At 38.3% G+C, this 27,051-nt stretch overlaps 1 protein-coding gene across 1 annotated transcript in view; it reads right to left on the bottom strand.

Annotated features, from left to right (window-relative positions):
- Window positions 1-22,653, bottom strand: part of LOC112560171 (nuclear pore membrane glycoprotein 210-like) — a 63,195-nt gene extending 40,542 nt beyond the window's left edge. The window contains exons 1-17 of the mRNA XM_025231803.1: window positions 22,621-22,653; window positions 21,249-21,378; window positions 19,528-19,656; window positions 19,239-19,307; window positions 17,893-17,999; window positions 16,635-16,775; window positions 13,559-13,699; window positions 13,214-13,366; window positions 10,625-10,730; window positions 8,951-9,034; window positions 7,565-7,713; window positions 6,262-6,373; window positions 4,511-4,570; window positions 3,396-3,442; window positions 2,917-2,990; window positions 1,656-1,755; window positions 66-258 (exon numbers count right to left, since the gene is read on the bottom strand). Coding sequence (XP_025087588.1) covers window positions 66-258; window positions 1,656-1,755; window positions 2,917-2,990; window positions 3,396-3,442; window positions 4,511-4,570; window positions 6,262-6,373; window positions 7,565-7,713; window positions 8,951-9,034; window positions 10,625-10,730; window positions 13,214-13,366; window positions 13,559-13,699; window positions 16,635-16,775; window positions 17,893-17,999; window positions 19,239-19,307; window positions 19,528-19,656; window positions 21,249-21,378; window positions 22,621-22,653 — 1,828 coding nt within the window. The remainder of the gene's footprint in view (window positions 1-65; window positions 259-1,655; window positions 1,756-2,916; window positions 2,991-3,395; window positions 3,443-4,510; window positions 4,571-6,261; window positions 6,374-7,564; window positions 7,714-8,950; window positions 9,035-10,624; window positions 10,731-13,213; window positions 13,367-13,558; window positions 13,700-16,634; window positions 16,776-17,892; window positions 18,000-19,238; window positions 19,308-19,527; window positions 19,657-21,248; window positions 21,379-22,620) is intronic.
- Between the last annotated feature and the right edge of the window lie 4,398 nt (window positions 22,654-27,051).

Below are 27,051 nucleotides of genomic sequence, written 5' to 3'. Positions count from 1 at the left end.
ATCCATACAGCGCTGATTTCTATAGATTCAATCAACTTTGAAGCTGAAGGTTGCACATAACCCACCAAATATTTTTTGTGATCCATCCTCAAAAGGAACGATTTCTGTCTGCAAGTTGTCTGGGTGGACTACTGTGACAAGGGAAGCAGTTGACAGCGTCCACTCAAGTGCCAAGGAAGAGATATTCTGAAGCTGCCGTCCAATGCTGTCAGTCAGGGTCACCTGCACTCGCAGATCTTTTCCACAATGCACAGGTATCTAAAACCAAATAAGCAAAATAAGTAAAAACAAGAAAATAAGCATTTCTAACTCTTAGCCTATCACATGATACCTTTCCTCTAAAGAAACCCGCCTCAACCATAACCTCTGGACTTGAAAAGGTTGTGCTGCTCCAGCTCCTGAACCATTTCTCCAGCCACAATGTAATGGAACTATTTCAGCAACTGGTTGTCAGAATTACACTGAGATGGCATTGCTATGATCATACCTTCCTACTGCCAATGGAACCATTTCAGCCAGCAGATTGTAAGACATTGAGATGGCATTGCTATGAGTGGTAAATGACTGATTTGTGTATGGCCGGACAATCTTAACATGTGCCCATACTAATTTAGTCTGGGTTAACTCATGGCAACAGGTCTTCATAATGCCCAAATATCTACCTTATCTTCTGTTAATATCTGTCAATGGTGAGGTGGCCTTTGTAGAAGATATGAAGGATCCTCCTGTAAAATTTTATTCTATAAACTGGATTATGTTTTGCAAGTTTGCTACCAGGGTCCATGTCTCACATGCATATATATGGGTGGTGAATATGTTCCATACAAAGTCATTGAACTCCCTGTACAAGATCCAAAGAAACCTTCTCAGGCACTTGCTCTTCAATGTCTGTATTCTCCTCTCTGTATTGGTGAGCAGTGTCCACATCTTGCATCCACATAGCAGGATGGCAACTACTTAAACAGCCTTGGTACTAATCTGTTGAGCCTGGCCATTGTTGCTGTTGCTGTAGCAACCTTGATGTGGATGTCTGCCATGTGCTTAAATTTGAAGGGGTGGCTTCCAAGTACTTAAAGTTCACCTCCTCAAGTATACTTCATTAAAGTAAATCTCTGCTCTGCTATTGTTTAACTATGACTTGGCTTTTGTCAGTGCTGGTTTTCATTCTATACGCATTGTCACTGCCGGTATGACATGGTCTCAACTGGAAAGGGACGCTCAGAGCCGGGTCCGATGGCGTGGTGTAGTTGCGGCCCTATGCTCCACTGGGGGTGATGAGGAACAAGGAAAAAGTATCCTACGAGTGTGGCCATCTTGTTCTGGACAAAGTCGTTGGTTCTACCTTCATCTTTTCATCGTGTTATTCCCAAGGCAAACATTTTAGTACTTCTAAGTCTTGTGTGGCATTCTAATTGTGTAACTTCTAATAGTATTTTATCCTTTATTTTTTTTATAAAAAAGACAGTTTCTTGACTTGTTTATGAAAAATGGAGATGTCCCTTTCAATGATGACCTTCAATGATGACAATAATGATCTTTAATGCAAAAGAGGGTTAAGGCTGATGTGGTAGCTACACTAGAAAATTGAGATATAAACAATATTGAAGTCACTGACACATGTTAAAGAGCAGTTACAATGAATAAAGGGTACTCACTGGCAGGTGAAGTTGATGGCTGACAGGGCAAGGAGCCAACTGTGGATCAGAGATGAGGACAGGTTGTAGATGAAGTTCTACTGGCCGTGCACAAACCAGTCTGTTGCCAAAAGTGGATTCCATTTAGTTACAGACCATAAAAAGAAAGCCCATTTAATTACAGATCACATTCATAAGATACAGATGAACCATTCTTATATTATAACAACAGACCCTCACCTTTCAGCATACCTCACAAATAAATCTAAAAGCTAATAATATGAGTATTACATTCATGCTAACATTTTTTGCCAAAGTTTTATTTCTTTCATAGTTTTCCTGTATTTATTTATGTAATAGGAATACATTTCCTGACTATTAAGTCTTTGCCAGCTTGTTGCTACTTAACTGTGTAAACCCTTAATGTATTATGCAGCCATAGTAAAATCTGATACTGGTACAACAAAAGGCAGCAGGTAAAGCAATGACAGTCTTATTAAATTATAGAGCAATTAAAGGAATACTCAAGGCTTGTGATAAGGCTGTGGCGACGGTCAAGTGTTTCAAAAATCTATTTAGTTACCATGACAGAGCACGAGACCGATACAGGAGAAATAAAGGATTCTTTCTCATTTCGGTTGCCGATGTTTCTAAAAATAAAAAAAAAAATCCAGTGAAATCGACCCTTGTGTCCTTCCTCCGAGTAACTGAGATATCTTCCCGAGATGGTCAAGCAGACGAGTCTCCTTGTGACATCAGTCTCTTTCTGACGAAAGTTTGTGCCAAAGTTTGCTGGTTCAAATTCTTGGTTGGTGCTCATATTATTATTATTATTATTTTTTTTTAACAAGATTGCTATAACTTAACTTGGCCTATAATACTTCCTTACGTTCAATTCTCCAGTAAATTTTCAATCATATGGAAAGATTCATGCAGCCAATAATCAATCTAATTAGATATACCTGCTAAAATGACTATTTTACTTGTCTCACAAAGATTTTATTGCTAGAACAGTGTGGTCCATACTAAATTTACATTATATTTACATTTGTCCTCACACCCCACTGACTGTACAATAAGATATTCATAGTGGACACACAGTTTTTAAAAAATACGAAACTGAAAAGAATTTTACTTTAAGCTTAATAAAGTGCTTAAATTGTTTAAATTAAGGGTTTCAGTGATATATTTACCATTACAGTTCTTTTGAAATAATAAAATATAAATAAATATAAACTCTGGCTGACAAAAAGAAAAATAATGGGAAAATTTCAAACTTCACTTCATGGTGGTTGATTCATTGACAGGAAATCTGTTCTTGGCTGTGACTCCATTCCCCACCTTTAATGTCAGGATCTGAAGCACAACACAATGGATAAGTATAAAAGTACACACACACACACACACACACACACACACACTCTTATCGGCATGATACATGCACACAAACACATACTTGACATAGTGTACACACAAACACATACACGTTGACACAGTGTGTACACACACACAAGTACTTGTCAACATAGCAAACTAGGAACAAATCTTTGAATGTACATGCCACTACATTTGCAGACTGTGGATATGTCTGCTTCGCTGAGGATCTCAGTTCCAGATCAAAATATATTATTTAAAAATATCAGTTTTGTGGGAGTGTACATATGTACACAAACACATTCGGTGCAAATTATGTAAGGAAGTGCAGAATGGTTATGGAAATGGACATGTGTACACAAACACAATGGTATTTTTCTGACTGACCTGTTCACCAAGATCCCGACATATAACACGGAATGTGTGACTCCCACCTGGAACAGTAATAATGTAACTTTATATCTGGGTTAGTCCCACCCTGAGCAGTAATAACCTTATATCTGCATTAGTCCTAACCCTCAACACTAATACCCTTATATCTTGGTGTATCTTAAACTATCTTACCCCTGTGAACCTTCCCCATAATCTGTGGTAAAAGGAAATTCCTCTTCTTGTTCTTTGTGTTTTCACCCTCTATAATCACATCTCTGCCATTTCATATCTTTGTAGCCTTCCTACTTCTTACAGAAGCATCAATTCAACAAGACTTTACATTTGTAACAAAAATACTCGTTTTTATGAACTCTTCGTGAAAAATACAATGACAGCAATGATAGCATACTGCCTATCTAAAATCTTGCTGACTTAAAAAAAAAAAAGTTTTGGCTCTAGCAAGAAACCACAAAGGCTACAATACTTTATTATCTTAAAGCCAATAACCACGACAAGTTTTTTTTTCTATTTTTTTCTATTTTCTATTTTTTTCTATTCTATTTGCTGTAAATCAATGCAAGGAAACTGTCTTTTATTTTTAAACCACAGATGACTTTCTTTCCTCCAATAAGCACTACACACACTGCACACTTTTAATTACTCTTCGTTCTCCAACATTTTATCAGAAGGAAAACAGTGAGTTTACAAACATCGCAAACCAGCCACACTGATTAGCCCAAACATCTAATTACAATGAACCAATCATGTTGAAGCAGTGCCTTTCTTGTTTCCATCATGTCAGAAGGAATAGCACCGACATTCGCTTACGTTAAAGGATTGTTTACACCTTGGGTCCATTACAGCCAGATAGGCAAAAGAAACATTCCTTGCATTCCTTTGTTTAGTTTTCATTTATGGAAGGTTTCCAGTCAGCTGCCAGACTACTTCTTTGCAACACATTCTTCACATATATAAATTTTGAGGGTTTCACAGTTCTTGACTATCTTCTTAAGCAGGAGAGGTGATGCAGAAAGTGTACTGCTACAGGCACAGTAGATTTATATGCACTCACCAGTTAAGACAGTTTGAAGTCTGCTGTATGCTCAATAATTCAGACGGTCTGCACTTACCAGTTAAGATGCTGTTTGATGTCTGTTGTATGCTTATGCTATCAGACTTATCTGCAGTCACTGAAATCATAAAGCCAGTATTTCACTAAACACAAAGCTGCCAATAACTTACCATTAACTGAAAGTTTAACTAAATTTTGCATACTTTAGTTTTGTGCTTCTGACATACAGCCACTGGTCGTTGATCCAGAAAGTAATAAGAATGAAATTCAAACACCTCATAAGGCTTAGGCATGGTAGTCCAAGGTCAGAGTGGGGTTGAAGCTAAAGGGTAAGACTCATTTCATTTACATTTTAGCCTTTACAATGCTTCATCAATGAACAATGCAAGTGAGTTAAGACCAACAGTAGGTTATGATAACACACTAACTCACACTTCACTGGCTATGAAAGAATATTTTGGTGAAAAAAAAAAAACTCGTTCTTCCACATCCATTTTACAGCCTTGAGTTAGCTCTGTGTGATTTCGTCCTATTTGTCAAGATTAAAACCTTTCTGAAAGGCCGCCACTTCAGTACAATTAACAACTACCCTATAGTTGATGATTTCCTGTGCTGCTACCAACTATGACAAAAGCATTGAGAGAATGGGAAGCATTGTAATATAATGCACCAGAGGCTTGCTTAGGTGCATTATATTGTTCACAAGGATCAAATTCTGAAGGTGATAATATTGAAGTGAACATTTTGTCAAACTTGAAAAAAAAAATTCTGAATACTTTCCACACAGACACTGCATTATATCAAAGATTCATAATCAAATCCTTACCAAGAATTGAAAGCTATTAGGTTAGTTCATTTCATTTATTTTATGGCAAGGCTGGTAGACAAGAAAAAGAAAAAAGAATGGCAAAACATTTTAAATGCTCTCATACAGTACTATCCATGTCACAAACAATATGAGCCCAAGAAAAAGCCATGCAAGACAATGCACACATCATCAGTAATGCATTGTATTATTTTTATGAGCCATGGGAAAAAACCATGCAAGACAATGCACATATCATCAGTAATGAATTGTATTATTTCTTCAAATTGTTTTGGTCATTGCTTGAGAGTGTTGAGACTCTACTGCATATATATATATAAACAACAGTTGTTATAATTGGTGCATTGCATTAGGTCACTTCAGTTTGATAGTCATCATGGCCAATGAAGCTGATCAAGAGTACAGCATGTGGAATGAATGAGCTGTCCTGATGATTTATTCTAATGCCTGCACTACCCAAGACAGACCTGAGAGGTGGGCTTTGTCAGGTACCACATCTATCCATGCACTCTCCCCAATGACCAGTCCCAGTGAAGGAATGACTGACTGACATTACTATTCGTGGTAATATCATCTACAGAATCAACCCAACAATATTTATGTATTTATCTTTGAGGGATGCTAACACTGATATGACTCATGAGCAGCAACACCTGTATGCAGAAACTCAGGTCTTTCTCCGTCAGCTCTCTCTTTAGGACAAGTAATCATAGATTTAAGACACAAAATCCGGATAGTCTGACCTAAAATGGCAGGGTATTCATTCATCCCTTGAATAGTAATCTGATGAACAGTTATGCTTGTCTCCTTGTACTGGTCATCAAAAAAAAAAAACAGTTGGACTGATGCAGCAACAAGGCTCACCACTTAGGTCTATCTTGAGCACAAATTATATATAGTGAGAAATGTATCAATTATAGTTATATTTTATACATCTATATATAGAGAGAGAGACTATAAAGAAATATATATATGAAACATACATTTGGTAAAAAATTTGGATGAGTCAAGAATCCAAGGCTGTGGTCCCCCTTGGAAAAGCACAGATCTGGCTGCTGCTAATGCTATCACGATCTCCCTTTCTGGGTCTACAGGCTGCAAGACACCCAAAAAAAAAATAAAGCAAAATAAAAAAACAGTGAATACTAAATGAATGTTTATATGAGTACAAAGGTGTCTGCAGGCTGTCAGAATGTGTACAGCATGTAGGTATAGTGTTGACATCAAGATCTAATAAATATGCACATTCAGTATTTAAATTAAGAGCTGACAAACATACATAAGCCACAAACAATTCAGAGCTCATATTCCTGAAGCATGTTTACCCAGCCTGTTACTGTATCTAAGCTATGTAAATCTGTTACCTGCTGATAGTGGCTTAAACCCAATATTCCTGGAGTGTGGTTAGTCCTTCCTAAATTATGTTAAACTTTTTTAGACATGCACTTTTCTGATAACTTTCTCCCTTTAATGTTTAATAGGGCAGAGATTGTAACCCAGTTTAACAGAACTAAACACGAAATTTTTCTAGACCTACCTAATAAACCTTACAGACCTAATGGTATAAAACTGTTTGATAAATATCATTTTCATTTAATTTATAATCAGTACAGCAAATGCCACAAAAAGTTGCTGATGACATGCCCTAGTGTCACAACATCTGATGCGCTTCACAGCTCCCGCAAGTGTTTTGTGACTATTTCTCTAACAAGATTTTGGACATTTGATCATCCTTGGTGCCTGACAGCTCCTGTGATATTCTTCTGGGATGCTCTCTGACCAAATTTTGACCAATCTCTGATGCTGATATAAAGGTGATTATTCTGAAAGCCAAGCCAACAACTTGCCAGTTAGACCCAATACCCACAAGTCTTCTTCCTGAGTGCTTAGATATTTTACTTCCTTCCATCACAAACATTGTACATGTCAGCTTGTCATCAGGTGTTTTCCCATCTTTGTTTAAAAATTCCCTGGTGAAGCCACTTCTTAAGAAATCTACGCTTGATGTCAATGTGTTGAGCAATTATCGCCCAGTTTCCAACTTGTCTTTTCTCTCAAAGATCATAGAGAAAGTAGTGTTGACACAACTCTGGGCTACTTACAGCTCTGTCTACTTGTCAAGGAAATACTTGTTCTCACCTTTAGAGGGATTTCAGCTGGTTTCCAAGGGCCGTGTGTACTTCAGTCAAAAAATACTTCTCACCTTTAGGAGGTATATAGGCTGCTATGGTGAGACTGGTTTTCAAGGGCTCTGTGTACTTCTATCAAGAAAATATTAGTTCTCACCTTTAGGGGCATATGGGCTGCTATGGTGATACTGGCTTGAAGCAAAATTTTGGGAGCCTGGTAAGTGACAGTCAATAAAGTATGACCTTGGCGATGTGCTTGCAAATGCACAACTGTACATACTCCTGCTGGTAGATCCACTTTCGCTGCTGAGAAGATTACTTAGAGTTTAGTAAACCAACAAAGTTACATGCACTTATTTAATCAATATCAGCAGACATGGTTACAGGCAGTAATAGGTATATCAGAGAAGAGACTGAGGACAGTAGAAGCATTCACTAGTAGAGAAGATGAGATGTAATAGAAATCATAATAATAATAATAACAACATTCTAAAGAACACTGCCAGCAGCAAGCTGAGGCGATCATCTGCATTTTTTAAAAATTCCTTTATGCATAGTCTGAATTTTGTTGGTGGAAGTCAACCCTGATAGCTTTGAGTTTTCATGTTTCATCGTTCTTTTGCTGAGGCCAAGCAAATAATAAACATGTACTGGAAACATTAAGACAATTATTTTTATTTTATGGAATGCATGAATAACCATGTCTCTCCATATCTTGACAACTAGTTTAGATAAAACTGTAGTCTAGCTCTAAAGAAATCTCCGACAGTTCAGGATAAAACTGCATTGCAGGTGACACAATCCATCAACAATGAACTATAAGACTGATCCCACTTTCAAATGGAAAATAAGCGACCATACAAAAAATACTGTTCTTAGCATGCTACATTTTCTATGAATTAAAGCTGCATTCTGTGACAATTGTGACCAGTCAGTACAGGAGTAACTAACAATGGGAATGGTATGGACTAGTGGTGGGGGTGAGTCATGTGAGATATATGTTAGATATATATGTTAGATATATATGTTAGATAATGGAAGATGTATTCTGCGACAACTGTCACCACTCAGCACAGGAGTAGCTATTAGTACTGGGAATAGTATGGACTGGTGGTGGGGGCGAGTCATGTTATATATACATTAATTAATGAATTCTGATTGTGGAAATAATGCTTGAGCAGTTGTGTATGGGTGTTACACATCAATTCTTAACGAAAGGCATACAAGGATATAACAGAAAAAAATGAGCTCAGCACTCATCTGAGGAAAGGTTGTATGTCTGAAATTTTCAAAGCAAATGTGATGGCTCTCTCTATGTCTAACCACAGGAATACTTAAATTTTGTGTGCTTTCAGAATGCTGCTATTTTTTAATCTTCTTCTGGATGGACCTAGGACATGAATTAAAAATTAAAAACACCAGCAAACACCATTAAATTCCTATTAACAAAGCAACAAAAACATGTACATGGAACATGATAAAACTTTAAAAACAGGACGTTAAGCACAGCCTGCTTGCTTGATGACGTAACAAACCTATGTACCTTGAACATGCATGAACACAGATGAGTCCGAAAATGTGAAGTTTAGTGGAAGCTGCCTGCAGTCAGTGAACTCCACACTTTTTCCTGAAACATATTAATACACTTGGGCTTATATTCATTGAGAATGCTTATCTAGCCTGTCAGCATACCCAAGTGATGCTGATCAGCTAACCGAAGGTGATGGCCAAAAGCATGTATTTATGGACTCAAAGTAGATCTACCTAAATTATTTTACCAACCAGCATTTTATCAGAGGTTTTCCCACATACAGTAAATACAGCAGAGATTGTGACTGATTTAGTTCCCCTAAAATAAACTCAGACTTTTTCTACACTTTACAAATAAACTGGACAGATAGAATAGGGAACCGATACATTTAAAAAAAATTGAATTGGTAGTCTATGAGTAGCGGGTACTAGATCATACTAAACTGAGTTCTTGCCATGCTGGTCAGTTTAAGTAACTTTGTTTTTGGTGGCTGATAACACTGATGATGTAGGGAATGAATTTCAGTATCAATTTAATCATAAAAAATGTGCTAACATAAAAATAATTTATCACCTTATTTCACCCATAATTCTTATGCTTTTAAGTTCCATTTGTTATTAACTTCAAGGAATAAAAAAGACCCTCACAGATTAGCTCAATTTGTAAAGTTATTACTAAGGACGGTGACTTAGAAGAATTTAATGTGTGTGTGAGAAAGATTATACATATATATATATGTGTGTAAGGATATGAGTGGGTATGTGTATGCATCTGTGACTTAAGAATAAGACAGGTGGAAACATCACATGATAAAAGTTTAATCACCATGTACATGTGTTTAAACCTTGACAGTAGAATCTAGTTGTGGACCAAAAAGTGGGAAAGGGTGAGCTCTATGGTAAAACAAGGTGTCAAATCTGCTGGATTCTGTAAATTCATGTAACTTCACTTGTTTGTCTAATTCCAACTTTCAACATCTTGATCTTTTATCATCTGTTGCAAAGGTATCTGATGTTGACATCACCCACTGCTACAAGTTTTGTATAGTGCAATTAGAAGTTGGATGTTCCACTGTAAGTAAGGTTTAATCTATTCCTGAAATCTGATTTAGTTAATTCGTCTAATTTAACTTATTTATCTAATTACAACTTCTATCACCTCCTGCAAAAGCATCTTATGTTGATATCATCCACTGCCACAAGTTTTTTATGGCACAATTACAAGGGAAAAGTTTCACTGCAGAGGAGGTTCAGTTCATCAACTACAGTACTAGAAGTTTTGTATTTAAGTGTTTACCAGATCCATCTGTGAACTACAATGTCAGCAAGAACTTTTGTCCCGCTCATCTACCACAACAGAGAAAATTGTGAATAACTTAGCTGAGTAACAGGTTATCTGGCAAGATATTCTTTGCTGTGGGACATTGTCTTCATTTTATCTTTCGATAGTTTAATTACAACAATAAATGTTTTAATTGGCCAGTCCTTTTTGCTGAAAAAAAAATAATGCTGCAAAGCACTGTATCATCTTCAGAACCACGCACTTTACATATAAAAATATTACATTTAGAATTCACAAAACATAGCCATGACCATTCCTCACCATCAACATTTTTAATCAACACACATCATTTATCCCTTCTTTTCCCCTAAACAAACTTGCCCCTCACATGTAAACTCTGCTCACCATCAACACGAGCTGACAGAATGAGGGGGATAGCAAGTGTTTTCCCAACAGGTGCTTCAACCTCTGTTGCTAGAAAACTCATCTGTTCTGGAGGCAACACGTGTACCTACAAACAGTTAAAAAATTATGAATTAAAGTTATCGGCACATATGACTGAAAATAAGTGTGTATATACATTAAAGATTAGAGACTGGCATGGATTTCCTGAATAAGCTTAATATGGCTCCTTGCATGCATCACATCTGGAGAGATGAATCATAAAAGCTTTATAAAAGCATTGAAACATTTTGCAATCTTTATTTTTTCCAAGTTGTTTTTAACAAATCAAGCACTTCTTCCATCCCTGCAGATAAATAAGCTTAACCACCAGCCTAAAGTTTAAGTGATGTAATGATAAATGCCAGATTTGTATAGCGCATACTCACACCCACACTCGTAAGGAGCGTACTATTAGTGCTTGAGACAAGAATGTGACATGGACTGCATACAAAGGACAGAAGGATAAGAAACAGTGGTGATGACTAACAAAAGACAAATACGGAAAACTGTCAGACACCACATGTGGATATCGCATTCTTTCCAAAACAGATTACTTAGCTTTGGGGGCATCCCTTCCCAGTGGCACAGAAAATTATTGAAGAAATCAAATGAATAAACAATCTTATGACACTTCTTACACAAACATTAATGCAGTAAATTACAGAAACAATCATGTTTTCAAAAGGCACAAGAAATCAATTATCCAGGCACAAGCACCAATAAAACCAGCAATGCGTGAAACAGTCAGATTTCCCAAAATTGATATATAGTCCTGTTTAAATGCACAAATTTAAATGTAACAAAGAAATTAAGTCACTTTTCTCAAATGTCCTGTGGCACTGTGCACTGAGCACCAATATTGACCAACTAAAAACACGAACAGTTATGGCTCCATAAAACACATATGTATGGAGAGCAAAGCCCAATGTTTCTCCCCAAAACACAGTTGAAGGAGGGATGGGAGGTAGGTGGGGGAGGAAAGCCATGAACAGTTCACCGTTCTCCCATCTGAAGAGACTAATTGTACCAAAGAAGAGAGGGACTAAACTGTCCCCCTTCCCGCTTATCCCTCTACCAAGATAGAAGTCTTACTATATGTGCCCTTAAGTAGTCGGTCTCATGACATAGCCCACGAATCTGCCCCGCATCAGTGGTCCTCAGGATGGAATGGTTAACGAGTGCGGCTGAAGAAGCGAAAACCACACCAGCTGGGCATTAGTTCTTGCAGTGGCGGTCCCACCCCTCGGTATGTAGGTAGGTGGTCATTCCATGGTATTCCTCCATGGCCGATAGTGAGTTGGCGGTGAAACACCTTTGGTTAACACCCATCTTGTTGGTCCTGGATCACCTTCCTCACGCCTGCTCTGACTGCCCTGTGCCTCAGCCTCACTAGAACACAGTGTCTGCTCTCCGCACACAGCAACAGAGCCCTTACAGCAACAGCGCAAAGTCCCAGCAAAGATGCAGCCAGCCAACAGCCCCCTGGCTGTTTGCGGCTGGGCTTTAAATACTCATCCCTGTCAAACTGGACTAGGGGTGAGCATGAACCAAACCGCATGTGAGGTTCGAAAATTTGAGGACACATGATTTCCACATGGCAAAGCGGTAAGAACATGGGCAACACTACCCCTGTTCCCCCTCTGGCTGCCCTGACCATGACAAAAACGCAAAGAGGAACCAAGTAAAAAGAACTGAGAGTATTGTTATACTGCAGAGGAAGACAAGTAGGAAATGGCAAAAAGCAGAAAAAGGAGAGGAGAGGGGGTGAAAAAGGACTAGCATTGTGTGGACTGTGTCAAGTAATGCTCAAGGAAAAGTCTTTTCAGTGCAAATTTAAAAGATTCAATGGTGGGTAGGCAGTGGATATGGAAAGGGAATGAGCTCCATTGCTTTGCTTCACAGTAACTAAAAATCCTGTGACCATGCATTGTTGTTCTGGTGACAGAAATAGGATACACTCATCAGAAGAGCATAGTTTTCTTGCTGGGAAATAGGGGGGAAAAAGGTTCAAAGAAAAAGTCAGGACAAAAGCCAGCAAACAAATTAGAACACAGCACACAGAGTTTGTACTGGATGCAAGAACAGATAGGTAGCCTTTTGCAAGCAAACAAAGGAGAAAAATTACAATGTCCCATTTCCTAACTAAGCTCTTGATGTGCAGTGGAGTTCTGTACTTTCTGGAAATTATGAATAAGGTATGAGGGGCAGCAAGGAGTTGCAGTAATCAAGCCAAGAAAGAACAAACAAACAGACAAGAGTGTTGGTAGCACGCACAAAGAGAATGTTTACATAATTTAAACAAATCAAGTACTATTCTAGCCTTGTAATTATTATTATAATAACATAAAATACTAGGACCTGATATGTTCTCTTACTACCATGAGATTCCATGATTTACAAGCATCCTTATTATTATTACATAAAACGCGAGGCATGATATTATGTTTGTATGCGTGTTTTTTTTTTTTTAGTAAAGCACTTTGAGCTTGCCTTTAACGGTGGGGAAAAACACAATACAAATCAAGACATTATTATTATACGTTCTCTTACCACCATAGTGCCACTATGTGCTGAATTCTTGGCATCAGCTGCTGTAATGTTGCTCCTCCCAGGACCCAACGTATTTATCCGCCCCTGAATGCTAACTGTGGCTGTTTCTGTGTCCGTAGATCCCCACAAGTACTCTCCACTGCCTCCTTTCGCCTGTCATAACAAATCAAATATACAACAATGTGAGATAACAGTATAGAGGTCTTACACCACTACCTTTGACAGAATGCCTCTTATAAACCTTCTATGCTGCACACTGCGACGTAAACTTTTTGCTGTTACTACCTACCAGATCATGACAGAAAGAAACAGCACAACTCCTCCAGACTGCCAAAAATGGTGTACCTGAGCAGTAAAGCTGTGGTTACAGCGGCTGACTGGATCCCATGGGAAGATGGCAAGGGATGGGTTGACAGTGATGGGATCATAAATCTCCACGTCCTGGCTTCCTGTCACAGCTGGGACAACAGCATGTGATGTGCCATCCTGAACACAGCAAGAATATATGGAGGCAAGTCCCTTCCAATCTTAATCTCACAATCATAAGCAATTTTCCAACTGTGTCATTTTATATACATAATGTACTTTATAATCCATGACAGAATTTATTTAAGATGAATTCCAATGTCCTATGCACTCAACACTTGTTATCCTGCAATGTAACTTATTCTACAGTTTTTTTTCCTTTATGCAACTTGTTCTATTTGTGATCCTATGTAAATAATGATTTGCACTCAAGTTGTTATTCTAGGTTACATAATGTCTACTGACATGTCTCTTGCATGTTTCTCTGTTGTGCTGCACACTATGAGCTCCAGAAGATCAGCTTTATTTGTCATATTCGTCAACATTCTGCTCATTTGTTCTGTCTAGACTACTGCAACTCTCTTCTTGCTGGCTGTCTACAGTACCTTATTGATAAGCTTCAGAAAGTCCAGAACTCAGCTGCTCGTCTCGTTTTCCAGACTTACAAATGTGAACATGTCCCACCACTTCTTCACTCTCTTCGTTGGCTACCAGTGAAAGCTACAATAGACTACAAGCTCTCAATTCTATGCTATGGATTCTTTGAAGGCTCCTCCCCCCACCTACTACTTTATTGAAATCTTGTCTGTCCACATCCTGCCCCAAACCTTAGCTCATCAGACTCGTGCATTCTATCTCTCCCTCCCACAAACACAGTCACATACGGACAATGGATGTCCTCCCTCTGTGCTGCTAAGCAGTCGAACTCTCTTCCACATCACATTTGCCACTCAGGCTTCAAGGCTACATTGAAATGAACTCTGAAAACATATCTGTTCACAAAGTACTATCCCTGAATTACTATCCTTAACTCCCTGGCAATACTGTCATCCTAATCGTCATGTAACGACTCCATCTTACACTGTTTATAGTATCTACATCCCTTCATACCTTCATCCATTGCTTTACCTTCTACTCTTCTACCTCATCTTTATGTTGTTCAGTGTGTCTATAAGCTGAAAGAAACTTATGGCGATGATGCTCCATCTAAAACGACTGACATAGATTGTTTTTGCCAATTTGGCGGTGGTCATTTCAGCTGTGATGACGAACATCATAAACCAAGGCCTAGGGCATCAAGAGACATAAGCAATGTCAACAAAGTTTGTGAATTTCTGAAATTTTTGCACTTATGGTCAGAGGTCGCCTCTAAAGTCAAGCTCCATCATGACAGCACTCCTACCCACACAGCCAAAGTCAATGGAATTTCCTGTAAGGAGCCTCCTCCCTACTCGCCAGACCTTGTCCCATGTGATTTTTGGTTGCTCTTGAAGCTGAAAGAACCCCTGCATGGAGTGAACTTTGAAACTTAAAAGGAACTCATTGCTGGAGTGAGGAAACAGCTGAAATTGATCCCAAAATAGGCGTTTTTGAAGTGTTTTCAAAAATGGATCCACAGGACCAAAACATGCAGTCATCCTTTGATTGGCACCTGTCTTTGGGGGGGATCACATAGATAGATGCAGCAGCTGACAGGGCCTGCCACTCTTGCCTATTGTAGGCGACAGCCAGCAGGTCCTGTACAGGACGACCAGTTCAGTCTTTGACCTTTGTAAGTCAGTTCTTCCTCCGACCACTGCAGCATCGACTACCCTCCAAGGTACCTTGAAGGAGAGTCTTCGACAGGGTGTCGTGCCGGGTCATGTGACCAGCTTAGGTCACCTGACTGTTGAAAGTAGAGGTTCCTGGTGTCCTACAAGTGTGGCCATCTTTTTTTGTACAAAGTCATTGGTTCTGTGTTCTCGGTAAGAGATCCGGAGCAGCCTCCTCAGCCACTTGTTCTCGAATGCCTGGATTCTCCTTTCTGTCTTGGCAAGCAGAGTCCACGTGTCACAAAGAGCAGGTTGGGCACTTCCAGGGATTTGTACAGCTTGTACTTAGTAGTGAAACATCGTATGGCTATGCCAGATCCTATGTGGTCTAGCCATTGCCGCTGCTGCTGTCGTGATCCTTATGTGGATATCTGGCATGCAGCTGCTGTCCTTGGAGAGGGTGGCTCCCAACAGGGCTGAAAAATGTTGCAATTGGCAGCAACTACATTGAAAAAGTTTAAAAAGAACTGAAGAAGAGAAAAATGTTTAAAAAACCCTTCAGGTTCGTTTTATTGCCAAGTCCAGGCAGAAGTGGAACATCCCTTACATATCTCGAACATGGGTTCCATAAAGGGTTGGGATTAGGAGTCTGGACTCTGTATCAGCCTGTTTCAAACCCATGAAGGAGGGTGAAAACTATGAGGGACATCTACAGTCAGTACCAGGTAGCGTTGCTGCATCAGATTCTGTCCAACCTGGTTAGTGTTGCTGTTGCAATCTTGATGTGGATTTCTGCCATACAACAGATACCTTTGGAAACTGTGACTTTTAGGCTCCTGTGGCTAGTGATGTATGCCAGTCCCTTCATCCTTTTGTCCCTCTATACACCTGACAAGAAGGGTTGACCAAAAAAAGTCAACCATAAGGGACAGCATCTATCTTGAGTCACAAGCTTGTTTAAACCTAATACTTATTATGGTATAGAAAGTAGCAACCAACAACAATACTCATCATGGTGTAGAAAGCATCAACCAATGTTTGGACTCTTGGGAAAATGCATATTATTTTTTTCTTCTAATACCTCATTCCTCTCAGAAGGCAAAAGGTTAAACTCTAGCCAATTCTCTACCACCTTCAAAATGGTAAATTGACTTTTACAGATTACTTTGTATTTAGCTACAGATAACTGATAATCTGTCACGCTTTTCAGCAGTATTATAAGCAAACTGACGAAATAAACAACAACAACAAAAACCCCCACATAAAACAGAAAAGAAAAGAAATTAGGCACAAAAAAAAGCAAAAGCAAACGTGCAAGGCTACAAGATGTTTTCGACCACATCAAATAACATGCCGTGACTTACACTATCTATCACAGCTGTCAACTGTCCATTAACAATGGTGTCTCCCTGAGCAAGAGCGACCACACGATGGTAGGTGCCATTGGCACTAGAATAAAGCAGCTTAAAGAATTCTGAAGGAAAAACTGCTTCCACTTGTATATTCTGAAACAAATGGAACTGGGTTAAACAAGTCAGAAATAAAACAATAAAGCACTTAGCTAAACAAACCAGAAAGATGAATAAAAGCCAAACTTTACTTTGTAAAGGCCAGGGTGCTAAAATGCTGCTATGAATACACAGCAAACCTATCAGTGCTGGCACAGACAGGACAGAAACCTATAGAACTGATAATCAAGGAGAGAGCAGCCAACTACTACAACAAAATGCAGTGTCTTCTACCAGAACTCATCTATAGTAATTATTAGCTATCACTTATACCAGCTATTCAGTTTATAAAGCAATCTTGAGCAGAGAAGCAGCAAGTATTTATACCAACTTGTCACTCATGAAATAATCTTAAGTACATTATGAGCTGTTACACCATCTTGTCATTTCATAAGCACTATAATCAATATGATCAAACAATGGAAGTAATTAAATGATCAATGCAATCAACATTGGCAGCAATCAAGTGAAGAAAACAAGTCAAATCAATTGAACAACATGCTTAATTATCAATAAGTCATCCAACCCACCAATCATCTAAATAAATGAATAAACTAAAACAACTTTCAAACAAGGAACATCAACACTATAGCAAAAACGGTAGAGAGAAATCAACTTTTACCAGTTATATTTTAATGGCTTGCTGTCTGAAGCACTATTCCAAATAAATTCATGTGTGCACAAGCATTCTCTCTCTCTCTCTCACACACACACATACACAAAGTTATAGAACATTTTGTGCCAAATACAAAAATCACACATGGTAAGATAGTGCATCATCCAAAGTCATTGAACAGAAGTGTCAGAAAAGTTCTTGTTTGCCAGCCTAAAACCTGCAGTTTACAAGTGTGCAAGCAATAAGTTTCTAGAAAGTGCTGTATAGTCAAATATAAGAAAATTCAAAAGGAAATATTCTTTGTTTGCCGTATTCAAAGTTCACAGCTTGAGAAATTTTTCTGATTAAAAGAATTCTAACAAATACAAAATTGTTAGCAGTGCATCATGGCTGGGTTTGATCTAGAGACCATGAGATCATAATGATAATAATGTGAAACCTTGCATTAATGTAAAATAACTGAAGATAGAAGTTCATATTCAGGGGGAGAATACTTACATCAGAGGGGAAAATTTTGTGACTATCTGTGTCGTACACCTCAATGTAGATTTCATATTCTCGTTTTGTTTCTAGTACCCATTTTTTGCCAGGTAGCACAACAAAGGCTGCAACAGTAGAAACAGTAAACTGAGTATGAAAAATGTTTTATGACTAAAACCAATATGAATAAGAATTTACCCCCATCAGACTCAATAGACAACTATGTACTAATTATAAATGTGAATTTTTTTCAGTATTAGTATGAGTTAGTATTTACCATCTAATGCAATAAGACAATGACTTCAACTCGCCTTCCTACATTTGAGAAACTGGTGTTTTATGGTATCTGCAGTACATTAAAATGCTTTTACTGTTGTATTTTTATTGTTTTAGTATTAAATGACAGAATAAAATGCCCAGCACTTTAATACAGCTATTAACTCTAACTCATGTGTACAGCATGAACAATGTATGTTCTCATAAGAAGATATATCCACACTTGCCTATCCCTATTTATATACACAGACCTGCTTATCCTGACTTATATAGTGTCACAATGTTCAAGTGTTTCTGTATCAAACATGAGATATTGGCCTTGGGGAACTGGATACCTGTGTAACAGTACAGGCGTCGTTCTGTATATTAACACAATGCTGAAAAGAAACCATTACATACAATTTTCATCTGTCAGTTCAAATAACAACACATGGCTTATAAGCCCCCTCTCAGTGCGAGTCGATAGCACTGGTGATCCACTACAGCTAGTGCTGGCTAAACAGGCACTGTAGACTAATGAAGATGATGTCACAACTCATATAATCCTTGACTGCTGGTTCTGGCTGTGCAGACACTGAATAGCAGGTCAAAAGCCAATGGTTGCTCCATGCTTGTGATAATTGTGATAAGTAACAGGTCTGAAGCTGACAGTCACAGCACATTTGTAACTCCATTCCTTGTGCCCAATTCAGCTGTCCACTTTTACCTTAACACTTGGTCTGTATTTTATATTTTATACACACTGGTAATCTCCCTTCAAACTTTGCTATCCCTGACAAACAACAACAACAGTGGACAGCATTACAAACCAGTCATGCAGTACAGCTTTCTCACACTCAAATAGAATTCTGCACTACGCCTTGCTTGCGATGCAAAGCCTGTACTTGGCAATCAAATATTTTATAAATGGCTTGCATGACATTGTAAATTACCGAGTACACTTATTTTGCCAAAAATGCACATCATTTATCATTGTCTTTATTTTGGTATGCAGGTCTGTGTGTCTGCTTTCTCTGTGTGCATGTGTGTCATGCATGAACTTGAGCTCGCCAAGAAATCCTGGACTAAAAACATGCACTTGAACTCACCAAGAAATCCTGGGCTAACAACATGCAGTATGGCAGATGGCTGTGGAAAGAACTCTGACATGATGACATCTGATATTTGTCAAGGACCAGCAAGCTCTTTCTGACATGTCACTCTGCTGCTCACTCTTAATATGTTGTCTTATAGAATTATACTGCACTGGATTAGTCTTCTTCAAACATTCTGTTGTCTTATACACTTATAGACTGCAATGGATTAGTCTTCTTCAAACATTAAATGCCGTAGCAACACTTTTACTGTATTTGTTTAGTTTTCAAATTCAAAGGATATTCTTATCTTTGAGAACGATCTCAGTAGATCCCATTTCAAGGGCTGTTGCCACAGATTTTTCAGCGTCTAAAGAACAAATGCTCCTATCCTTAACTTCCAGGTAGTACTGAGGTGATGGCATGGAAATTTCTGGAAAACAACAATCTTAATAATAATAACAATAATGAACATTTATATTATGCCTTTTCAACGATTTGCTCAAAGCCTTTTACAGAAATGATATGCAGAAGTAAACTGAATCACTAACAACCATGCATCCATGTTTACATGCTCACTTCTACAACAGAAATACTTGCTCATACACAAAAATAATTACAGACACATGTAGGCATGTTCAGGTCAGGGCTGGGTTGCAGTAAGATAGTAAGAGGATCAGAGTGATGAAGGCTGAGGGTAATCTGTTCCAAGTTGGTGGGGAGAAAAAACCCCAAAAAACACGTCTACCAGACATGCTGAACAATCAAATAGAAATTGATGTTCTTTTTTCTAACTGGTCAAACCCAATAAATTTATCTAGGGATCTAAGAAACATCACAATTTTATGCAAAGGACAAAAGCCTGCCTAACAATTTTAACCAAGTGTCAAAGAAGAAAACCAAAAACCCCAAAGAAAGTTTTAACTGAAGCTTTGTAACACCTTGCATTTTCTGGATAAAAACATTGGAGCATACATCTGATATGAGAGTGATGTCCCTTTGCCTTACCAGCTGGAGGATATGTTTCTTGTTAGCGCCTTTAAGTTTATGTCGTGTTTGGTGCTTGCTGACCTCTGTCGATTTGTGCTTTTCACTGCGTTTCACCTGCCACTGTTCTGGACTGTTTCCTGAGCCTGTATTCCATTTTTGTGTTATTCCTGGTCCGTCACAAACCCTATATCTACATCATCTGAACTTCTGGATTTTCATTAGCTGATTTAAATCAACTCTACCCTGCAGGTGTTCAACTTTTTCTGTTTTAGCAAGGTCCATTTTCCTCATAACACTGCTTTAGATGCTGATATATGTGTGTCAACAAGCGCACTCTCAATTCTCTCATCTTATCTCCTGCTTCATCTAGTTTCTTCACTGCCATGTGACCTCCGTGACAGTCATATGTGTGTCAACAATGAACAACTTTATGTTATTGATGCCACCCCCTGCACTACTACTACTCCACTGATAATATGACTACAAATCACAGCTACAGCTGGTAATATAACTGAGCTGTAGTGACTGCATCTATGCTGATGGCATTCACCTTGAAAACCCTTTGTTTCGAGACCATTATTATTCTTATGTCTGCGTGTTTATATTTTAAGCACCTTAAATCTGGCTGATGCTGGAAAAATGTGCTATACAAATGTTCTATTTATTATTATTATTATAAATTACATTTAGGAATAATACTTTTCCAGTTGTAATGGATATGTAGACTCCTCTCTGTATGAGTATGTGCTTTGTATGTATATATGTAACATAGATATTTTTAAAACAATTGTCAATGTTAAAGAGCACTGAACTTGCTGCCATCAAGGAAATGCACTACAGAAATGGTAACATTAATATTATTCTGTCCTTGTGACTACTGTTGCCATTAAACATAAGATTTGAGGTATACATTGTTTACAAGCCCCTAAATGACCACCCACTTTGAAGAATTCTGGGGGAAATGAAATGCGAAGTCATAAAAATGAAACCTATACAATGTTAGCAATTACAGAATATCAAAGGCTGCAAGCTTACCTCTGAGTGAATTGTGTCGTAATAATTCTACTGTGTACTTGACATGAGCATGCTTGAGGACATAGGCATCTGGAGGAGATAGCATCAGGTTTGCAACAACCACAATGCGCACCTCACTAGGTGTTACTCCCTGCCAAAAGAAATTTCAGTTCTGAGAAAGTTTTTTAAAATAAAGACACGAAAAATAATAGCTGCAAAGGACCTGAAAAATCATTTGCTGCAAAGGATTAGGATAATGAGACAAAAATCTCCTATTTTTATTTTTTGATGGATTTTAGCAAGTCTAATAGGAAAGTTTTGCTGTAATACCTTTAGGTATGCGATACCAAGTGCCAGCTGCACAAAGACATGCGCACAGAATTTCTTAATAAAAACATCCATCACCAGGCTCAATAAAAATAACTACTAGGAATAATTATCTTGTATTATTTTGTTTGGAGGTGTGTGTCGGTGTGCTTCATATGCATATTTGTAAATTCATATGTATATTTCAATTGTGACATTAGTGGGTTGATGAACCAGTTTTTTTACACCTAGATTTATCACTATGCATGATCAGTCCGTTAATGGTATGGTTCTAATTATGTGTGGGTTGATGAACTAACTACACTATCTCATGCTCACGTAGAAATAGTGTTCTTGACACAGTGGTCACAGAAGGAGTCATAATGACAGTAGAACACCTGACAAAGTGGTCAGAGGGCTAGTTATAATGAAAGTTAAAACTGCCGGCATAACATCATTGATGTCAGAGGATGTATACTGATCAGGGAGCTGTATTAAACCACCAAGGAACCTGGAATTACAAGTCCATTTTTTTTAAAACTAGGAGAGGATAGAGGCACAGTAAGGTCATACACTGATTACAGGTGGCTTAGCTTCAATGTGCAGAGTTCAAAGGTGTTGAAGTCATGTGACACCCGGTTCGCACCATACCGAGTATACAGAGAAAGCTGTCTAAAAGGCATACTCAGCATGCGACAAATGCTGTTTTGGCGTTCCTGTAGTCTGTCATCGCATACTACAGTATAGTGGCAAGAGAGTTAAATCCCTTGTTAATGTAGAGCATTGAATACTGAGCAGACTACAGGAACACTGAGGTATGCAGTGACAGACTACAGGAACGTCGGGACAGCTTTTGCCGCATGCTAAGTATGCCTTTTATCAGCTATCTCTGTTATACTCGGTATGGTGCAAACCGGTGCATGTGAGGTTGTGAAAATTGAAATATTTCTGCACAGAATATCTGAAGACAGCAATCGCACCAGGAGAGCACCTGCTGCTGTGAGTGTAACCATGTTCATAGCAATCTTATTTTGTAAGCTACATCTAGCACTTCCTACGTGTGTAACCACGTTTATGGCAATCTTACCTTGTAAGCCACATCTTTCAACGAGCTGAGCATCTAGCACTTCCTGTGCGTATGCCTTCCACCAATATTGTGTCCCCTTGCAGGCCTGCTCTTCAAGAGGAACATATGGGATGGAGTTGTGTGTGTGACTCAGAAAAACGTTTGATCCTGAAAATAAATAATATGTACATAAAACCAAAATACAAAAAAAAAAAAAAAAGAAACCAAACCAAACTAAGTACTTATTTTCCAGGTTACACATAAACCACTAACAAGCAAATACATAACCAGAGTGATAAATCACAAAATGAAATAGTCCAGCTATACAACTATTATCAAGAATTTTAAAGATGATCCGCAGCAATGATAGAGGCAAAAAAAGAAATACAAAACAAATAGACAGAACATCCAAGTGCTGCCTGGTCTGTCATTCAAAGGTTGAGAGCAGCATCTCAAGCAGCTGAAAGTATTACCTCTCTGATGCTTCTGCAAGGATGTTTGATAGGACTACAGTACTGTAAATACTGTCTGCATGAACGAGTATGTCAACTCTGATACTTCTGGCAAGGTTTTTGATAGGACGTACAGTACTGTAAATACTGCTTGAACCAGTTTGGTTTGGTGCAGATTTCCCAGTTTCAGATGATTTTGTCTTCTTTTGTCAGTTTGAATGATGAGATTAGCTCCATTAGCACTTTTGTCAGTTTGATATGAGGGTATTGGTGGTAAAACAGTTAGCGCCTGTCACCAATATGAGGGTTGGCTGTCCCAGGTTCAGCTCTGGTCTTGGGCACGCTGTTTTTTTTCTCTGCGTTTATGGCATCTGTTTACTGACTGCCTGCCATGATATAACTTAGATGCTGCTTGGCATCAAAGACCTATTCCCCACCCAACCCCTTTGTCAGTTTGATGATGGATTAGCTCCATTAGCACTTTTGTCAGTTTGATGAGATAGGCTCCATTAGCACTTTTGTGGCTCTCACAACCATGAAGTCATAAAAGGTATAAAGAACATAAAGACTATATGCAGCATATAAAGAGTATATAGTCTTTATATGCAAGACTATATAAAAGTATAGCCAGTAATACAAAGTATAAAATATATCTAGATCTAAAATGTGTTTAGCTGAAGTAGGTATATCTTACATTACCTTAGGATGTTGTGAGCATCAACATTGCCACCAATATCATTATCAGACACCAGGCTCCACTCAAAAGGGAGACCCTCCAGACTAGAAAAAATATTGCCTGCAAATTTGTGCAATTTATTATTTCTGTGGTAAAATTAGTAAAACAACTAACACGTTCAAAGCAAATATCTGTAAATGCTAAAAAAAAAATGCTCAAAGTTTTCAAAGCTCTGAACAATGTTACAGTTTAAGGTACAATTGTGTTAAAGAAATATGGTATATATTCACATGTTTATGGGTACACCCCAAACTAATAATAGAAATTTTAGAGATATTAAGGAGAAAGCTCTTTGGAACAGTTTGAATAACATTGTCCACCTCTTTTCCAAGATAATTGGTAAAGCGGTCCGGTGGGCGCAACGGTTAGCGCCTGTCACTACACAGTGATGGTTGGCTACCCGAGTTCATTTCTCGTCTCGGGCACGCTGTTCTTTCTCTGCACGTGGCATCTGTTTAACAGGGCTGGCCTTGCCGTGATATAGCCTTAGTTGCTGACACGGCGTAAACACCAGTTCCCCCACCACCCTCCAAGATAATTGGTATTAAACAGAGGACTTGACTTCCTTCTGTAATCAACAATTAATTAGGAAAGCTTCCCGCATTATGTCCATACCTGAGCATGTGCTAGCGGAGAATTTGTTTTATTAAGCTCGGTAAACGCTATGCCATGCCAGTATGCAAAGTAATAGGCACCTGAAATCTTTGTGTGCCATCTGCAGTTCAGCTACTCAATCACAGATGAACTATCACGGGGTGTGTGTGTGATGGGTGGTGTGCATGTGTGTGGCTGTGTGTGTGTTTTTTTTTTTTTGTTTTTTTCCCCCATATACATATATTTTTGGAAACAGGGCACAGCTCCCAGTCTAAACTGCCCGTTGGGATTAATAAAGTCGTTGTTATTGTTATTGTTAATATCACTATTTCTGAGATCAGCATGCTTTAAGGCCAGTAAAGGTTGTCATGCTTTTTCACGTATTCTATATTGTTTTTTTCTTAATATTTCACTTGAATTGTTTATTTTGTCTGATACTGAATGGAAAATAAACACAAAATATGACAGAAAGATTATGGTCAGCACTAATATTGAATGAGTCCATATCTTCAAGCGAAGGAAACCTTTATAGTCAATATTTTAAAGAGCTTGAACTCATAGAGTATTTAGTGCTCCAAAGAAATACAGTTTCTATCTCACAGAATACACATGAATCAGGAATTCTATAAGCATCTTAAACATTACAAACACCTACAAAGGTTTAATCCATTATCAATAAATTTAACAGCATATCTTTTTTTTTTTTTGTTTACCCCTTCACCGTCAAAACCACGAACTATCAGCTCCTCAGGAGAATCCTCCAGATACAGAAGGCGAGTGGTGTTGTATCATTTCTTCATGCTGCGAACAATTTCCAACATTACATTGCACCTGCAATGCCTCTTTGTCACTAAAGCACAACACAGACTTTTGTTTAAAAACTAACAAGGAAAGTGGGGGTGCACCATGTCTTTGAGATTATTGTATTTTGACAGAAGAAGCGTCTAAGGTCAGCTGACTTGATAATACTTCTCTGCCAAGCCAGCAAGAACACATCTTTTCAATCTTCAACCCGCAGCTAATCACAACATAAGCTGTATATATTATCGAGGATATCTTGTGCCTGACGATTTCCACAGGCCACATGTATTGGTATCTGTGAGAAACCCAGACATTAAGAAGTGTTTGTCATGCAATTACAATAAACAGATTCTGATTGCATACTAATGTGTCAAATTCCAATATCTTCAGATTATGATACCAGTCTAATCAATGGTATTTATCTGAGCATTCAACTGAGAAAAATCTGAATCATTCCATATTCCAAACTGTAATTTTTTTAATTCACAGTTATTCTCTCCTAACGACCACGTACAGTTGACACCTTATCTCTTTGAACAACTGGTGCACACATGATATTCCCCCGTAATCACCCTTCTCCCTTTAAGTCATATACACACTACAGATCTGACTGTTAGCCTCAGCTAAATAGCTTGGCCCATCACTTGCTCTCAAGTTTGGTAATTCTCAATATCTACACGAATCAAAATAGATGAAACAGCCAATCTTTGGGTCTTTCCACTTTTCTCTCACATGATTTTCGGTTGAGCAGAATTATATTACACAATTTCAATAAAGTGTGTTAGCCAGTGAGAAAATGTTTTTCTCGGCAGACCAGTTCTGACTGGAAGAATATATAGGAACAACCAAAAGTACGCATTGACAAATGTTGGAAAATGATGAAAGTCAAGTTGAACAGCACTGAAATCATACAAAGATGGAGAGGCGGTATCCAACAAATCACCACTACTTCAATAAAAAGGATATCCATCAAAAGTATAACCAAAAACAAACAACTGCAAACTAAGCCTACCATCTGCTGATCATTCAACCACAACGATTCGAAAGCATGGATTTCAATTATTAATAAAACCTCGTGTCATCTGACCTTTATTTTCTCGCACACATAGCTGTAGGTCATTTGATGGGGCAGTTTGGAGATGGCACGACACCCTGGCAAGGTAGCTGATTGCACAACTATACCTCCATCTTCTGTAGAATTCTATAAGACTGACTTGGAGCCACCTCTGTCTTGCTTGATCGCCTCGTCAAGTACAACAGCATAAAAATAATAGATCTGATTTATGCTCCAGCGCAAATGCAATTGTTCGATGGAGAATTACTTATAAATCTCAGTTGAGCGCTTCAACATTTTCATTCTAATTGTATTATAGTTCACTCTTGCGATCACTTGTGATCTATGACCCCTGTCTATCTTCAGGTTATGCTTTCATAAACTAGCTCTCCACCACACTTAAATATTAGATGCAGAAACGAGTGATACATAAAACAGCTTAAGTTCTTCTTTGTAGTACGAAATGATTATACAGGTCCTTATACTAAGAAAGCCCTTACGCCATTTCCTCAGTATGAACATATGATAAAACGTCGAGTGATAGGCAACACATCAAGACTACATCCTAATTATATCCCTTATTTGCTAAACTATGTGTGTTGAGAGCATACTCTTAATAACAGTTAGACCATTCTATTATTATTATACAGGTATTCTCGGGTCTACATAAGCGGTCCTCGAGTCTCTCGTTTCGTGTACGGCGCCTTTACTTATGACGTCGATTCGACTTACGAGGTATTAGAGCGTCGTGATTCAAAACCTTGTACCGTAGCCCTCATTAAACGTAAGGCGCAATGTGCATACCCATAATTTCT

The sequence above is a fragment of the Pomacea canaliculata genome, linkage group LG3, assembly GCF_003073045.1.
Source record: "Pomacea canaliculata isolate SZHN2017 linkage group LG3, ASM307304v1, whole genome shotgun sequence".
Lineage (NCBI taxonomy): Eukaryota > Metazoa > Mollusca > Gastropoda > Architaenioglossa > Ampullariidae > Pomacea > Pomacea canaliculata.
This window is presented reverse-complemented; position numbering and strand designations above follow the sequence as displayed.